General features: G+C 44.3%; 1 protein-coding gene across 1 annotated transcript in view; it reads left to right on the top strand.

Annotated features, from left to right (window-relative positions):
- The window catches only part of VARS2 (valyl-tRNA synthetase 2, mitochondrial), a 68,367-nt gene extending 53,290 nt beyond the window's left edge, over positions 1 to 15,077 (top strand). Inside the window, exons 24-30 of the mRNA XM_040323424.1 lie at positions 1,492 to 1,619; positions 1,857 to 2,009; positions 4,330 to 4,527; positions 9,905 to 10,016; positions 12,965 to 13,155; positions 14,360 to 14,464; positions 14,614 to 15,077. Of these exons, the coding sequence (XP_040179358.1) occupies positions 1,492 to 1,619; positions 1,857 to 2,009; positions 4,330 to 4,527; positions 9,905 to 10,016; positions 12,965 to 13,155; positions 14,360 to 14,464; positions 14,614 to 14,688 (962 nt within the window). The 3' untranslated portion in view covers positions 14,689 to 15,077. The remainder of the gene's footprint in view (positions 1 to 1,491; positions 1,620 to 1,856; positions 2,010 to 4,329; positions 4,528 to 9,904; positions 10,017 to 12,964; positions 13,156 to 14,359; positions 14,465 to 14,613) is intronic.
- The last annotated feature ends 3,185 nt before the right edge of the window (positions 15,078 to 18,262 follow it).

Raw genomic sequence — 18,262 nt, forward strand, 5'->3', positions numbered from 1 at the left:
TAAGAAAAGTAGATGAACCAATCTCATATAAAACTTTATCTTTAAAGTTGAGTTGTCACCAAAATCATACAGTTGGGACATCTTCCTGCGATGACACACATCAGAATTGCAATTACTTTGGAGAGACTTCCAATCATTTCCTTGCATCTCTGGGGCAGAACGTTTAAGAAAATCTACCTAGCAGGACACAGGCAGCATAAAATAAACCTTCCCTATCCAATCAAAAGCAAAAACAAAAAAGTTTTAGCTTTTACATTTACTTTAAAGAAACCCTTTCGGCATCTACAAAGGTGGTTACTCAGCTTCCCGACTGTATAGAACAATAGTCTCCAAACTGCCGCCGGGGGCCGGATGCGGCCCTTCACTTGCTTTTATCCGGCCCTTGGGGCACTATGTTTCTCCTACTGACTCCAACAATGGGGCATAGTTTCTCCTACTGACACCAACAATGGGGCCCAATGACACCAACAATGGGGCCCAATGACGCCAACAATGGGGCCCAATGGCGCCAACAATGGGGCCCAATGGCGCCAACAATGGGGCCCAATGACGCCAACAATTGGGGCCCAATGACGCCAACAATTGGGGCCCAATGACGCCAACAATTGGGGCCCAATGACACCAAGGATGGGGCCCAATGACACCAAGGATGGGGCCCAATGACACCAAGGATGGGGCCCAATGACACCAAGGATGGGGCCCAATGACACCAAGGATGGGGCCCAATGACACCAAGGATGGGGCCCAATGACACCAAGGATGGGACCCAATTCTTCCCAATGACACCAAGGATGGGGCCCAATTCTTCCCAATGACACCAAGGATGGGGCCCAATTCTTCCCAATGACACCAAGGATGGGGCCCAATTCTTCCCAATGACACCAAGGATGGGACCCAATTCTTCCCAATGACACCAAGGATGGGGCCCAATTCTTCCCAATGACACCAAGGATGGGGCCCAATTCTTCCCAATGACACCAAGGATGGGACCCAAATCTTCCCAATGACACCAAGGATGGGGCCCAATTCTTCCCAATGACACCAAGGATGGGGCCCAATTCTTCCCAATGACACCAAGGATGGGGCCCAATTCTTCCCAATGACACCAACAATGGGGCACAGTTTTTCTCAATGACACCAACAAAGAGACCCAATGACGGGGCACAATTACTCCCACTGAAACAAACAATGGGGCGTTAATTTTTCCCACTGATGTCAGGACCTTTTTGTCTCCCACTGTCCGGCCCTCGTAAACTCTGAAGGACATTAAACTGGCCCTTTGCTTAGAAAGTTTGGAGACCCCTGGTATAGAAGGTACATGGTGCCTGCATTGTAGCTTTAAGTGCTGTGAAAACCAAAACTGGGCAATTTATTATTTGGGTTCAAACTAAAGCTTAGAAGGTTTGGAAGTTGTCTATATCATGCTGCAACTTTTTTTGAACTTTGATTTTGCTTAATTGTTTCCTTTCATATTCCCTCTCTGCGATTAAGGTGATGATATTAATCTAGATGTTGCCTCTGTCCTCGCTGTTCGCCATTTCTGCAATAAAATCTGGAACGGAGTGAAATTCACATTAACGGCTCTGGGTGAAGATTTTACTCCACTACCAAAGGATCAGGTAAGTCCTCGCCCTAAAATCGCATGCCATTAAGGCTCTTCTATCATTTTGGGCAAACATTGCACTCTGCCTCTGTTTTAAAAGCAATTTTTTTTTAACATGTAATTACCTTCCTCAGAGCCCAGTAACATTTTGCTTTCGAAGTACTGAACTAAGTGAAATGGCTCTTTTTATTGTTGTGTTGCTCGGACTGAACTCATACTGAATAGACTTTGAATGATATGCTTTTCATGATAGCTAAGGCCCCATGCCCCCATTGACCGATGGCTTCTGGATCGTCTGCGGCAAACGACTGAGGAGTGCGAGAAGAAATTCCAGACCTTTGAGATTCATGGAGCTGCTGGGGCCATTCATTCATTCTGGATACAGAGCTTCTGCGATATCTATGTGGTGGGTATACCAAGCTACACCTTAAAGTAACTGTGTATTGTAATGGCAGTCTGCCGAGAAGACAGACTGCATGACATATAAATAACCACTAGAGGGAGAGGGTTCAAATTAGTTTAACCGCTTTAGCCCCGGAAGATTTTACCCCTTTCCTGACCAGAGCACTTTTTACAATTTGGCACTGTGTCGCTTTAACTTACAATTGCGACGTTGTACCCAAACAAATTTGACGTCCTTTTTTCCCACAAATAGAGCTTTCTTTTGGTGATATTTGATGATCACCTCCGTGGTTTTTATTTTTTGCGCTATAAACAAAAGAAGAGCGACAATTTTGAAAAAAAATATCTTTTAATTTTTGCTATAATAAATATCCAATTTTTTTTTTTTTAAATAACTTTTTTTCCTCAGTTTAGGCCAATACGTATTCTTCTACATATTTTTGGTAAAAAGAAATCGCAATAAGCGTATATTGATTGGTTTGCGAAAAAGTTATATAGTCTACAAAATGGGGAATAGAATTATGGCATTTTTTTTTTTATTATTTTTTGTTTAACTAGTAATGGTGGTTATCTGTGATTTTTATTGGGATTGTGACATCATGGTCGACAGATCGGACACTTTTGACATATTTTTGGGACCATTGACCCTTTTACTGCGATCAGTAATATAAAAAAAGTAACTTATTACTGTAAAAATGTCACTGGCAGGGAAGGGATTAACACTAGGGGGCAATCGAAGGGATAACTGTGTTCCCTGTAAGTGTTCTTACTGAGGGGGGGACTTACTAGGGGAAATGACAGATCGCTGTTCAAACTTGGTATGAACATCCGATCAGTGATTTCTCCCCCTGAAAGAACCGGGAGCTGTGTGTTTTCTTGCTCTGTCACGAATGATCACGGGTGCCCGGCGGTCACCGCGCCCGCCGGCCACTCACATCGGCACCAGGGGCAAGCAGCGGGCACGCGCCCCTTGTGGCCACAGGTCGAAGCAACGTAAAAAAACGTTATTTCGCCATGTTGCCTTCATTATTAAATAATGAAGTTTTAAAGGATTAGTTCACCTTTTGGAACATGTTACATGTTCCCCCCATATTTAGCGTGGAACATCTAACATGTTACAGCAGCTGCAGCCTCTCCCCTCTCCCTGTGACAGCAAGCTGGGGATCTTCTCCCAGCGCCCCCTGTCACTATTTTAAAATTATGCAGCTGTGCGGTGCTCCGCCCTCATTTATTCACATTTTCCTGTGAATGTACAAATTACAACTGCCGTCAGCCATTGCAACTGACAGCTTGTAGTCGTGAATGGACTGCAAGGCAGGGGCGGATCCAGAGTCTAGTCCTGGGAGGGACACTGCCAGCAAATAAAGTGTTGCTTACAGAACTGTATTTAACGTATCATACAGTCCTAACCTTGTTTAAAACAGTGACACTGTTTTAAAATGTTACATGCATCCCCATGCCAGCATTGGATTTATTTGTATTCTGACACATGCCACACTTTCATTTTTATTTATTTGTACACTGACACGGCCGCTATGTCCCAATATGACATGCTGGTCCCTGAACGTACCCTGCATGCACTCTAGGACCCACACCTGCATGAACTCATATTAGGACAGAGCGGCTGTGTGAAACAAATAGGATGCCAGCACAGGGATATATGCAACACTTTATGCATCCCCAAGCCAGTAAAAGACAGCCCTGCATGTTAGATGCATGTCTGCAGCATGCCCTGTGTGAATGGGGCCTAAAGATGAATTTTACTGTCATCCTATATATCATCATCATGATAATCGCACAATACAGATGCTGTGGCTCATTGCACCTGTACTGTGTGATTGTCATGATAAACACATTTAGCTGTTGTATAATTCTTCCTCATTGTGGGCAACAGCCAGGGCATTGAATAGGTGCCTCTGTGTGTCCATTCAGACAGGGAGTCGTGGTTCGGCCCTGCCCCCTCTCTCTTCTCATTGGCTCACTGACTTTGACCGCAGCGGAAGCCATTGGCGCCGCACTGCTGTTTCAGCCAATGAGGAGGGAGAGTCCCGGGCAGCCGAGACTTTCCTGCAACATCGCTGGATCTAGATGGGCTCAGGAAAGTATTAGGGGGCTCAGGAGGAAACTGCACAGAAGGTTTTTTTTTTTTTATATATATCTTGATGCATAGAATACATTAGGATAAAAAACCTTCTGACTTTACAACCACTTTAGTTTCAGTGATATTTCAGCTTTGCCAAAATAAATCTCTGTTAAAATATCCATATTGAAAGCCTTAGTTGCATACCCATACATGAGGTCTACTATCTCCTCCACCAACACAGGAAGCTGTAAAACCAATCTTGAATGGACCCGGTGCTGCTGATGCCAAACAAGTGCTCTACTGGGGGGCAGAGAACATGCTACGCCTTCTTGCCCCATTCATGCCATACCTGTCAGAGGAACTGTGGCAACGTCTTCCAGCTGCTGAGAAAAATGCTCCCAGTGTCTGTGTTGCTGAGTATCCAACACCTGGACACACGGTAAGGGAGGATTTTTACTTGTGTAGAGTTGCACTTACACATTATTTAGCATGCAGCCTCCTAACGTGAGAAAATGTATCTGACACTTAGTCCGCTGTATGCTCCTAAAGTAGATGTCTGGTCTTAATCTGTTGGGTATAAATGCCAATCATTATTACATAAGTTTATGTTGGTCATTCATGGTGTGCTATATTTTTTACACTGATTGGTCTGTTAACTTGTTGCTATGTGTCCCTTACTTTGTACAACATGTATGCCATTATATGCCAATAAAAATAAAAAAAATCCCTAATCTGAAATCTTCTCCCGCCTGTTTTCTAAGCCTATTCTAACTACCCTGTGAAGGAAAGCTGTCTAAACTTCCATAATCTCTGGTCCGGTCACATAATCGACTCCCAGCACCAGCTTTAGTGTAGAGGAGGGAGAGCCGACAATGGATGCCCCATAGTAAGCGTAAGGGTGAGATCACTGCCCAGGCTCTTCAGCCATTGCCGTCGATCTCTCCTCTTCATTGAAGCTGGCAGCTGAGGAGATCATGTGACCGGACCAAAGCGCCTTCAGAATAGGTAAGTATAGGCACCTTTCCTTTTACAGGGTAGTTGGTATAGGGCTTAGAATGGTTCATTATAAGCTTAGTCAGCTTTTGACCAGACCTTCACTTTAAGGCCCCGTACACACGAGAGGATCCATCCGCTGGAATTGATCCGCGCACCGGCTCCAGCGGATAGATCCCCTGGTGTGTACAATTCAGCGGATCTGTTTCCGCGGATTTTTATCCCCTGGGATGGATTTCAAGCGTATAGAAATTTGAAGACATGCTTTCAAATCTATCCGCTTGAATCCATCCCAAAGGATTGATCCGCTGGTCTGTACAGACTCACTGGATCAATCCGTCCGAAGGGATCCCCCGCATGCGTCGTAATGATTCGACGCATGCGTGGAATTCCTCGCAAATCCTCGAGAGGATTTATCCGCGGAAACGGTCCGGTGGACCGTATCCGCAGATAAATCCTCTCGTGTGTATTAATACACAAGTATTAATATCTAACGGTAGGTCAGATTTTTTTTTTATAAACGCACAGGTGCTGCAACGTAAAACTAAGCATATATGGGGTAAAGGTGTAGCGCTTAAAAATTGTAGTATTAAACAAAAAGTCCATATAAATAAGTTCAATAATGTGTAATGCCAGATTGATCATAACATAATCCACCGTTGAAGTTCAGTAAGATGAAGAAAGAAAGAAATCGTCACCAACACCCGATTTAACTGACCCTTACCGTCAGTGTATAGGGCAGGGGTGTCCAAACTTTTTTCAAAGAGGGCCAGATTTGATGAAGTGAACATGCGTGAGGGCCGACTATTTTACCTGACATTTTTTGAACCATTAAAATGAAATGCAAATGAATTAATACACTGCCCAACAAGAATTCTCTTGCCTTTGTGGCTGTGTGTGGTGAAGAGTCTAAGGATGAGCTTGGGCGTGTTATTTGGTTATACTGTATTTTTTGTCGTATAACACGCACCTTCACTTTGAGAGGGAAGTTTCAGTTTTTTTTTTAAATAATGAACTGTGAAGAAAAATAAGGGTCAGTGCCCATCAATGCAGCCTCACCATGGCCTGAATTCAGCCTCATCATTGCCATAAATGCAGCCTCACACGTGCCATGAATGCAGCCTCACCATTGACATGAATGCATCCTCTGAATGCAGCCTCACTATTGCCATCAGTGCAGCCTGATCCATGCCCATCTACAGCCCCGGAGGGGACAGGGAGGGGGCGGGACAAGCGGCAATGAATTACATACAGAAGAATTTCCTGTTTACTTGGCGGCCTTCCTATTACAGAGGCCGCCAAGTAAACAGGAGATTCTCCTGTATGTTATCTGACAGCACTCACCCCACCCCCCTCCCTGTTACCTCAGAGGCTGCCAGAATGATAATTACGGTATATATCTTGTGCCACGCGGTGCTCTGGGATTCCTTGGAGGCCACAACAGATATATATCCAAATGACCAGTGGGGCCCCATTAAACCAAAACGCGGGCCGCATTTGGCCCCCGGGCCGGACTTCGGACATGCCTGGTATAGGGTATACACAGTAAGCATATAATTCAAAGGCGATATTCACAGTTCCTCCTATTCATTGAACAGACCGATACATGAGAAGGGATCCTTCTTTCACGGGCCCACCAGATATGCACAAACTTAATCTCAGCAAAACTTGGCTATAGATGTACTCCTGGAAATGAAGCCCAGTAATCACATGTATAGGAAGATGAAAGAACTACGCTCATTGCGCAGACATCAAAACAAAGAAATTTTTTATGACTAAAACTCACATTTGATAAAATGTTACAAGCAAAAAAGGAAAGCGTCCAGCGCTTCCTACCAACAAGATGGTTGCCAAGTCTCCGTCCACACCGATACGTCACACGTTCCTTACTCCTCCCGACCTTTCGTCACAAACGTGCATCTTCAGGGGCTTTATAAAAGTTTTTGTTTTATAAGACTAGGCATAACAGGCAGACTGCAAAATTGCATATTGTTACTTTTTTAATGGTAATGTGGAAACCTCTAGGGTTGGGATTATGTGGGCAACGAAAAGAATATATATTAAAAAAAATTATAAAAATATATTTTAATACATATGCGTAGAAAAATTACAAAAATTACTTATTATAATTAATGTTGCTCCTCACTAATGATAGAACTATGGCTGGCCAAAGACGGTTTGTAGCTCAGCTGGTTCAGCAGGCACCAGCCAATATTCGAACCATGCATGGGCAGGCTGAATGTACCAAGTTGATCAATCGATCATACAACTAGTTGGCCAGATTTACTTGTGATTATCACTAGTGGCTGCTATAACAATGTGTCAGCAGGAGGCATTCCCCTGTCAGCACTGTCTTTATTGATGGGGGAATTGCCTTATTTATTTCCTTTTAATGGCCTGCATAAGGCTTCTAAAGGCATACAATAATTTCCCTGTGACCTACAAAAGCTCTGTGAAGTGCTACAGACAGGAACTATTCTTTCATTGTATCAGATAGTTATCCATCTTATCTATCCTGTTCCAGTTACACGTCCATTACAAAGCAGGTGATACATAACAGATTTTGGAGTTAGTTATACTTGCAGGCAGGGCCAGACTTACCATTGGGCTTGACTGGGGGGCCCCCTTTTAAAAAAAAAAAAAACCCTTTTTTTAATATATTTTTTATAATATATATATATATATATATATATATATATATATATATATATATATATATATATATATATATATATATATATATATAATTATTATTAAAGGGCCCAGAGGTCTCCAGGGCCACCGGAGGCAATCCCCCCTTTTTTTTTTTATAAAAAAAATTACTTTTTTTTATTTTTTTATCTTTTATTAAAAGGCCCAGAGGTCCCCAGGGCCCCAGATGGCAACCTCCCTTTTTTTTTATGTATTTTTTTATAAATGTTTATTTTTTTTATATTTTTTTTATTAAAGGGCCCAGAGGTTTCTTTTTTCTTTTTATTAAAGGGCCCAGAGGTTTCTTTTTTCTTTTTATTAAAGGGCCCAGAGGTATCCAGGGCCCTTTAATAAAAAATTACATTTTTTTTTTATATATTTGTTTTTTTATTAAAGGGCTCAGAGGTCCCCAGGGCCCCATGTGGCAACCCCCCATTTTTTTTAATAAATGTTTTTTTTTTAATTTTTTATTAAAAGGCCCAGAGGTCCCCAGGGCCCTGGATGGCAATCTCCCTTTTTTTATGTATTTTTTATAAATGTTTATTTTTTTTTATTAAAGGGCCCAGAGGTTTCTTTTTTCTTTTTATTAAAGGGCCCAGGATGGCTACCCCCATTTTGTATATTTTTTTTGTTTTTCTTTATTTCTTCTTTTTTTTTTAAAGGCCCCCCCCTTCTCAATTTGCGGCAGGCCCCCCACTTCTCAATTTCAGGTGGCAGCACCCCCCCCCCCCCCTGGTTCTCTGCTCCAGGGGGCCCATGCCTTAAGCCCCCCCCCCACTCAACAACTGCAAAACCCCAGGAGGAACCGGAGTGGTGTGTGGATGTCTGCTGAAGGGAAGAGAGCTGACACATTCCGTGCACAGGTGAGAGGCCCCCCCCCCCCCCGCTCAACAACTTTAATGCGCCCCCCCACAGCTCAACAACTTCAAATCGCCCCCCCCTCCGCTCAACAACTTTAATGCTCACCCCCACAACAACTATGATCCCCCACCCTCGCTCAACATCTTAAATCCCCCCCAATTCTCCAGGGGGGCCCCTTCAACACTCAAGCCCAGGGGCCCCCACCACCCTAAGTCCTGCCCTGCTTGCAGGTCATACATTCCTATGCACCAGGGGCGTTCAACCCTTTGACCCTCCTGGGCCACATTGGAAGAAGAGGGATCGTCTTGGGCCACACATAAAATACACTAACAATAAGGAAAGCTGATGAGCAGAAAATGTTGGGCAGATCACAAGTTACCGATCAGTTATATAGATAATGTACCTGTATGAGTAATACATTATTTTTTTTTTAATTCTAAAAATTAAAAGCGGGCGACCTAAAACTAGTGCGATATTTGATACGGTTTTTGTCTAGTAGCAATTCTCAAGGTCCTCATCGGATATTGACACTGTCAAATTTTTCTTCAGCCACACTAGTGTGCACTAATGCCGCGTACACACGATCGGAAATTCCGACAAGAAAACCGTGGATTTTTTCCGACAGAATGTTGGCTCAAACTTGTGTTGCATACACACGGTCACACAAATCTTGTCGGAAATTCCGACCGTCAAGAACGCGGTGACGTACGACGAGTTAAGATCAATGAAGTTCAATAGGCAGTTTGGCTCTTTTTCTTGATTTTGAGAATTAGTTTTTTTTTTGCTTGTTGGAATTGCATACAGACAAGCGGATTTTCTCAATTTTTTCGACGGAAAAAGTTCCTATCCAGGAAAAAAAAATCTTATATTTTTTTAAGTAAGTTTATGATTTTGTGTTGGGCACATTCATAGCCGTCTTGGGCCGCAGGTTGGGCACCCTTGCTGTACACATTTGCATTTCCATATTTTATCTGTTGAAACTGGAAGATTACTAAATCCAAAAATCAAATTGGTGGGACTTTATGTGAGAATGTGGCCATCCGGCACACAACTTTCCATCCCCGGTAATATGAACAAAGACCCCATTAGTCCCTCTTTGTTCATATTTTATCTGTGAAGAGGTCTAAATCTTACAATAGGCTGTTGGATGAGGACACCTGAGATTTTTCAGCAGGGTTTTCCTAGTCTGCATCAGGTGCTGGCCAAATCGGTAGTCTTGGTATTTTACTTGTGTTTGTTACTAGTGATTTATTTATTTTTTCATTCATTAGGCTCATTGGAATTACCCTGAGGAAGAAGAATCCTTTGATTTTGTTTTCTCAGTTATCAGGACACTACGAAAATTGAGGAATGAATTCAGCCTGACCAAGGCAAGACCTGAAGGTGAGTGGTTGGGGGGTAACATGGTCTGTGGTGTATTCTGATTGTTTCTTGAGAGATACATTATTGGATTTTGCATATTGATTACCTTGTTTTCACAATCCACGTCCACTGCTGCCCCTTTCCTATAGTATTATAAGAGCACAGCCCACCCCTCTTCTCTCCTAATCAGCATGCCTTACATTTTTATGTAACATCTCTCACATATCACAGCTGATATTCTTGATATATGAGGGATGATTTTTTCCTGAACTGGATCATTTTCAGTTCCAGTGGGGTGTAGTTGTGGCCTCGCAGTTAAGAAATCACTTTCACTACCATTAGTGATGGGCTCAGGCGTGTTTGAGATTGTAGTCCCAACCCACCTGAGCAAAGCCGCCAGGTAGCGGACACTGCATACCGCCAATCATAGGCAGTGAGGCATTTCCTGGTCTGTGCAGCTGCCAACCAGGAAATGCCTCACTGCTTATGATTGGTGGTGTGAAGTGTTGGCTTCCTGGCTGGCTCGCTCAGGTGGGTTGGGACTACGATCCCAAACGTGCCTGAGCCAATCACTAACTACCATCAAAGTTTAGAATGGAGGTGAAACCCTTCAGAGACATCATCACCCTGCGTCATTGGTTGATGGTATATTACCTCCCCTGGGCCATGCAGAGAAGTAACCTCTCCTCATGTGTCATGTGACAAAATCACATTACCAACTACAGTATAGCCTTTCCAGTTTCCCTTTCACATACAGTAAAGTACATCATTTGAAGAGGCAGGGCAGCACAATTATGTCACATGATTTTAGAAGACAATTTTATGTTTCTTTCCCAATTTTTATTATTATTTTTTTAGTTTTATAAGGGAAATTGACACAGATTTTTTCAGCCAGGAAAGCTAAAAAAATAAATAATCTTTGTGAATAATATTTGTTGCTTTATGTTTCACTGTGTGTTCGTTTCCATCGTGTCTTGTGATAGTTCAGATTTTGCAAGTTGCCATTAGTGATGGGCGAAAGGTTCGGACCGGGCATAAGTTTGGCCCAACCATTGCCCAACCATTGCCCGTTCGGCGAACACCCCAATTTGCATTGCCAAATTGCACAGTGCATTCTAAGCCCTCATTCTAAGCCCAATCAGGGCATAGTGAATAGTTGAGAAGTGGGCTGAGAAGCCGGCCGTTGTGTCCTAACAACAGATGAGTCGGCTGTCATCGGCTTTCCCGCTAACAGCTGAATGAAAAAAAACATTGCCGACGATAGAAAAAATTTGAAAAAAAAAAACGGCGTGGGGGTCCCCTCCAATCCATATCATGCCCTTTAAATCTGGTATGGATTTTAAGGGGAACACCATGCCCCCAAAAAAACAAAACACGTGGGATCTCTCCAAGATCCATATAGACCCTTATCCGTGCATTCAAAGAAGGGGGGGCGAGCAAACGCACCACCTGAACCATACCAGGCCTCAGCATTGGGGGGAGTGCTTTGGGGTGCTCTTGCCTAGAACCCTTGGCTGTGGTTTTGGGGGTCTGTAGGCAGCAGGCTTATCAGAATCTGTAAGCCCTCTTAAACAAGGGTGCCACCAGATCCCCCCCCCCCCCTATGTGAATGAGTAGGGGTACATTGGACCCCTACTCGTTCACCAAAAAAAGTGTCAAAAAGAGAAAAAAAAACACAGTTTTTGACAATTCCTTTATTAAAAATAAAAAAGTGTCCCCCCAATGTAGATCCATCGTCGATCGCAGCCACCATCAAACCCGTGAAAAAAAATGCTCCGCCCGCATCAAAGGCTAAATGCTGTGCGCCTGCTCTGCCATTTGACGGTTCCTAAATGGGTAAAAGGAGGGGCCACCTAGCGACATCACCTGGTGGCACCGCCCCCATCACCAACCCAGCATGCACCGATGTTCTACAGTTGCCATGTGGGAACTCTGGAAACAGTTGTTTATGCTATGTCCAAATAAACACATAGTTGCACACGGACATTTGGCAGACTGACCACCATTCAAAATTTGAACATTTACATTGTGGCACAACAGATACTTCAGAAGTCTGTGCAGACTTGTTATTGAAAACATTGTATGTAAATTAAAAATCAGCATTTCCGTATGTTTGGCTTCTTGCCTCATCGTATATGGTGTTCTTAAAGCGGAGGACCACCCGTTTTTTTTTTGTTTGTTTTTTTTAAAAAGCCAGCAGCTACAAATACTGCAGCTGCTGACTTTTAAAAAATGGACACTTACCTGTCCAGCGTGCCCGCGATGTCAGCAGACGAGGCTGAGCAATCGATTGGTCCTCGGCTTCTTCCACCGCCATCCTCGTAGAGGGAATCGGGAAGTGAAGCCTTGCGGCTTCACTGCCCGATTCCCTACTGCGCATGCGCGAGGATCGCGGCGCACCGTCACTGGTCCCCGCTCTCTCCTGGGAACGGTGTTTCCCAGAAGACAGCGGGGGTGGGGATTTGGGTAGCCGACGTGACGAGGATGGACTCCTGCGGAAGTCAGAACCCGGAAGTGGTGCAAATGGGTATCTGCACCCCCCTGAAAGGTGCCAAATGTGACATCGGAGGGGGGGAGGGATCCAAAAAGCGGAGGTTCACTTTTTGTGTGAACCTCCGCTTTAAGCAAATCCTTTTTTAGGCTCATTTAGTAGGCTATTGGGCTGCAGACCTGATGGACAACCCAGATTACACTTGAAGCAGTGTACATGGCAAGCTGAGAATGCTTCTGCTAAATGAGATCCCGTGGAGTAGCATTGTCAGCCTGCAAATGGAAAGACTGTTCCTGGCAGGAGGCACACAAATGGAAAATTGGAAAACTAGATCATTTCTAGATAATTTCTTAAAATGTGTCCATACTGGATGCTAGTGCATGCATTTTAGAAAGCAGCTTGTAATATAAATGGCCTAACAGTCATTTTTAAATTTTTCTCATGTCTGATTTCTGATTTTTTTTTTTTATCAAAACAGTCCACATTTTCTGTTCCCGGAAAGAGGACCTGTCTTCTCTTCAGTCTTTCCTCTCCCCTCTGCAGACGCTGTCATTATCAGGATCTCTTCATATTCAGCTGTCTAGTGATACATCTCAAGAGGGTGGTGACCGAATTGGCTGGGCCATGGAGGAAGTAATGGATAACTGCCGCGTTTCTATGAATCTTCAGGTCAGAAACATCTGCCTCCTAGTGAGAGTATTTTTGGTGTGCAGAACACTGGGACTGATTTGTGAAAACTGTTATTAAAACTGTAGGTATACGGCAGTCAAAGGAGCCGGCACAAGGAGCTGTCACATAAAAGTGGATTCGCCACTGGATGACTTTTATGGGCAGCAGGAGAGGTGCCCCCCCCCCCTCCAGCCACTTCCGGTTGTTTCCGCCACTTACCGGATAGATCAGCAGCGCCTGAAACACTGATGGGCACTCATGGGCGGCACTGGGCACTCATAGGCGGCACAGATGGGCACTCATGGGTGGCACTTATGGATACTTATGGGTGGCACAGATGGGCACTGATAGGTGGGCACTGTGGGGTGGCACTGATGGACACTGTGGGGTGGCACTGATGGACACTGTGGGGCGGCACCTATGTTGCCAGTCAGTGCCCATTTGTGGGCACTGATTGGCATCTTTTTTTTTTGGGGGGGGGGGGGCTTTTTTTTACAGTTTGCCCTTCCCTGGTGGTCCAGTGTGGCGATCCGAGGGGGGGGGCGCGAACCCCCCCTGTCAGGAGAGCCGCCGATCGGCTCTTCTCTACTCGCGTCTGTCGGACGCGTGTGAGGAAGAGCCGTCAATGGCTCTTCCTGTTTACATCGTGATCAGCCGTGGTTGGACACGGCTGATCACGTGGTAAAGAGTCTCCGTGAGAGACTCTTTACCGAGATCGGTGTTGCAGGGTGTCAGACTGACACCCCGCAACAACGATCGCCGCGATGCGCGCCCCTGGGGGCGCGCAGCGGCTCAGAATCCTGAGGACGTCATATGACGTCCAGTCAGGATTCTACAACCACTTTGCCAACGTCAATATGTCATTGGCGGGCGGCAAGTGGTTAAAACCACCTTGTAAAAGGGGGTGGAACTCCACTTTAAGTGGTTAGGTAAAGTGTCTGTTTGACCCATGCTCCTTATTTTTCACAGTGGGTAGGTTGGGGTACTCAAGTAATGTGAGGATGGAAATAATATGCCTTGGTTAGGTAGACTCACACATGTCTCTTGTATGTTTTTGAGTTTGGGTGAGCATACCTTCAAATTATTTTATGCCTCAAAGATCACAAATTGTTAAATTTCACAATATAATCTCTCTTCTTGATGGAAAGACGGCGATATTTCTCCACTGTAAATCTTTGATCATTTTTGTCTTTTTATTCACCAGGGATTTATTGACCCGCAGTCACAGCTCGGGAAGCTACAACCTAAACTTGAGAAGTTAGAGCGCCAATTCCAGGGCAGGAAGCCACATGAGGACGACGACAACGAGGTACCCTGGGGATGGTGTTTTATATCTGTTTCATCCTCGGTCTGTGTGCGACCTATTAGACTGTGTAGTTGACTCACAAGTCATATTTTGTGCTAAAAAATATGCAAAAACCTGCTTTTGTGTATGAAAATCATATTTTTTCTCTTCAGGATACCTCCATACACCTGAAAATCTCAAGACTTCAGCAAACAATACAGACTTTGCAGAAGATGTTGCAGAACTAATTCAACCCTGGACTGTGCAGTACAAAATGACATCATGAAGCGTCGGATTGTTTCAAAATGATGCGCCTTGTGTTTTTGAATAGAACAAAGAAGGACTTGATTCATCCCCCCCCCCCCATAAGGTCTTTCCTGTGGCCCAGCAAAGAGATTTCCTCCGCCCCGTGTGACTGTGACAGGCAGCGGGCTCAGCTGAGGGTCCGGGCTACTTGCTCTGCAGCCTCAGATTGTGTTCCTATGGAACAAATTATAGAATGGTGTCTCTAACCGAAAAGTCCTGATTTCCACATCAACCCATTAGATCAATCAACAATTTCCACCACAAAATGAAATATGACTAGTGGCTGTGAGGAATCATGAAACGCTCTCCTTTAAAGATGGTAGTGAAACGAGGCCCAGTCTATGCAGTAAACACTTTTTCTTGTGTAGAATTTGTGTATACAAGTAGGCATATTTCAGTGGTTTGAGACAAAGATTCTCATGGTTCTATATCAGGGGTGTCAAACTCAATTTCATCGTGGGCCGCATCAGCATTATGATTTCCCTCAAAAGGGCCGGCTGTATCTGTAATATTAGATGTCTAGCGCATCCCCTCCCCTTACATTAGATGTCAAGAGCCACCCCACCATCAGAAGTTGAGTCCCCCACTCTCCCCTACATCGCAGTGCACCCCCTTTCCTTATACTGCTGCTGGGAAGAAGCTGGATGCATTGCTTGAAAGCAGAAAGTAGGAGTCTGGAGTAGGACCAGAGGAGGGCTGGTGCTCTCCTGCAGCTGCAGTAGAGGTGCAAGGGCCACATGAAATGGCCTGGAGGGCCGGATTCGGCCCGTGGGCCTTATTTGACACCTGTGTTCTATATGTATGATATAAATGGAAACAAGTATTTTTTTTAGATAAACAATAAAAAAAATGAATAAAAAAAAAAAGGCAATTTACAATGCAACAAAAGGACTACAATATGCGGACGTTTTGGACGTTACATAGCTGGTATGGTTGAATAAAGACCAGTCCATTCAGTTAAACCTGTGTGGATGTGCCTGAGTTTATGTCAATAATAATTCTCATATCCCTGTACGATACGATCGTTAAGATGTCCATCTAGTCGTTTTTTCAAACTATCGACACTCCCTGCTGAAACCACCACTTGGTTCCACATCCTTACCGCTCTGACAGTAAAGAACCCTCTACGCAGTTTAACCACTTCAATACCAGAAACTTCTCCCCTTCCTGCCCATGATAATGTTCAGCTGCCGCACTTTGAATGTGCGATCAGGGCCGCTATCAGGAATTATGGGGCCCCTTGCACAGCTCCAGGCATGGGCCCCCTGCCGTCTCAAATTAAGAAGCGTGAGGGGGCGTGAATTGAGAAGCGGGGGGGTGCCATGAATTGGGGGGGTTGCCCTGGGAACCTCTGGGCCCTTTAATAAAAAAAAATATATAATAAAAGAATACACTTTTTTTTTATAAAAAAAAAAAAAAGGGGGTTGCCATCTGGGGACCCCCGGGCCCCTTACAAAAAGAAAGATGAAAAAAAAAGGGGGTTGCCTTCGGGGCCCCTTACAGGTTTACTGCCTTTACCCCCCTGATGGCGGACATGCAACACTGCACCCAAACACATTTTTTATAGTTTTCTTCCCACAAATAGAGCTTTCTTTTGGTGGTACTTGATCACCACTGGGGTTTTAATTTTTTTCTAAACAAACTAAAAAAGACCGAAATGTTTTAAAAAAAATAAATAAATAAATTTTACTTTCTCCTTCACTGATGGGCACTAATGAGGCGGCACTGATGATGAAGTACTGACAAGTGTTACTGCTGGGCACTGTGGTAGGCACTGACTGGCAGCTGATGGTCACTGATTAGCATTGTTGTGGCACCTCTCATGGGGGCTGCGCTGATAAACAATGTGCTGATTATCAACGCAGACTGTTAGATTTTAAATTCATTAATATTTTTGTGTGATAAATGTTTCTGAATCATTGATTAAACATGGTAGTTTGAGGAAGGTCAGTTACAGGATGACACTACATCTGTCGTAGGCTTCATGTATTTTAGGAGATACGTCAAGACAGTGGGTGGAGATGTGTTACTTAAAAATACACAAGTGGGTGTTACATTTGACAGGAGCATCACCAACCTTTTTTGGAGCTAATCTAAATTATGCTTAGCTTTTAAAACAGTATAAGAACACATGTGGGTTGTGTAGTTAGGAGGGACCTCAGGGTCACCCGACCCGACGGGGGTCTCAGGGTCATCGGACTCTACAGAGAGATGGGGGTGGGGAAGGGACCCTCTACCAGGAGAAAGATCATACCATCATAATATCTTTCCTCCGTACCATCCTGCAATGATGTTTTACCAGCTGTAACAATGTAAGCATTAACTGTCTGCTGTTCTGTCTGTGGAAGAATAAACATTGTATAATGAAGGAAACCTATGTCTGTATATTGCAGTGTTTCTCAATTCCAGTCCTCAGGCCCCCCCAACAGGTCAGGTTTTCAGGATTTCCCTCAGATGAAAAGGCTGTGGTGATTACTAAGGCAGTGAAACTGATCAAATCACCTGTGCAAAATAATGGAAATCCTGAAAACCTGACCTGTTGGGGGGGCCTGAGGACTGGAATTGAGAAACACTGGTATATTGGGAACAACACCTGGGACGAAGGAGAGTTTTGACATATCGCATGACACGTGTTAGAGGGAAATGTCCCCTGTCCCCTCTGTCTCTCTCCCCTCTTCTCCCTTCACATTTAACACAGACCCCCTCTCTGACAGATCGGCTCTCCCTGTTGGAGCGAACCACAGAAAGCCATTTACCGACACTTCCTGGTTCACGCTGTACATAGTCACAGCTGATCACGTGATAAGGAGCCTCCATCAGAGGCGCCTTACCATGATCGGAGATGCAGTGTGTCATAGTGACACACCGCATCACTGATCACTGCGTTGCATGCCCCCGTGGGCATGCGCTGGCATCTTATCCTTCTGGATGTCATATGATGCCCAGTTGGGATAGCTGAATCACCGCCCCGGCCGTCATTCTGCTATAGGCCGAGCAGGAAATGGTTAAAGTTAAACCACCTCTCTTTCAGCTTCAATGAGTATCCGAGTGTCTTTCTCTACTCCCTGCAACCAAATAGTTTCCTCCCTATGCTAGAATCACCATTAAGGTATTTGTATATCACAATTATATCTCTTCTCAAGCATCTGTTCTCCAGAGAGAATACGTTTGTTTATAGTCGTTCTTTATAACTGAGGTCCTCCTGTGCCTTTTTTTGCCCTTCTTTGGACTCTCCAGTTCTAGCACATCCTTCCTGAGGACTGGTGACTAGAACTGGACAAAATACTTAAAATGTGGCCGGACCAGAGTCTTGTAAAGTGGCAGAATTATTGTTGGGGTAAATTCCTTTTTTAATGCATGCTAATTGTCTGCTACCTTTTCTTACAGCTTGACCATTGCATGCGATTGCTCAGTCTAACTTCTACTAGGACCCCCAGGTCTCTCTCCAATTTCCTCAATGGTTCTCCCCCTAGAGAGCAACTTTCATTCGTATTTTTAGCCCCAGAAATTCATTAT

This window comes from Rana temporaria, chromosome 9 (assembly GCF_905171775.1).
Source record: "Rana temporaria chromosome 9, aRanTem1.1, whole genome shotgun sequence".
Classification (NCBI taxonomy): Eukaryota; Metazoa; Chordata; class Amphibia; order Anura; family Ranidae; genus Rana; species Rana temporaria.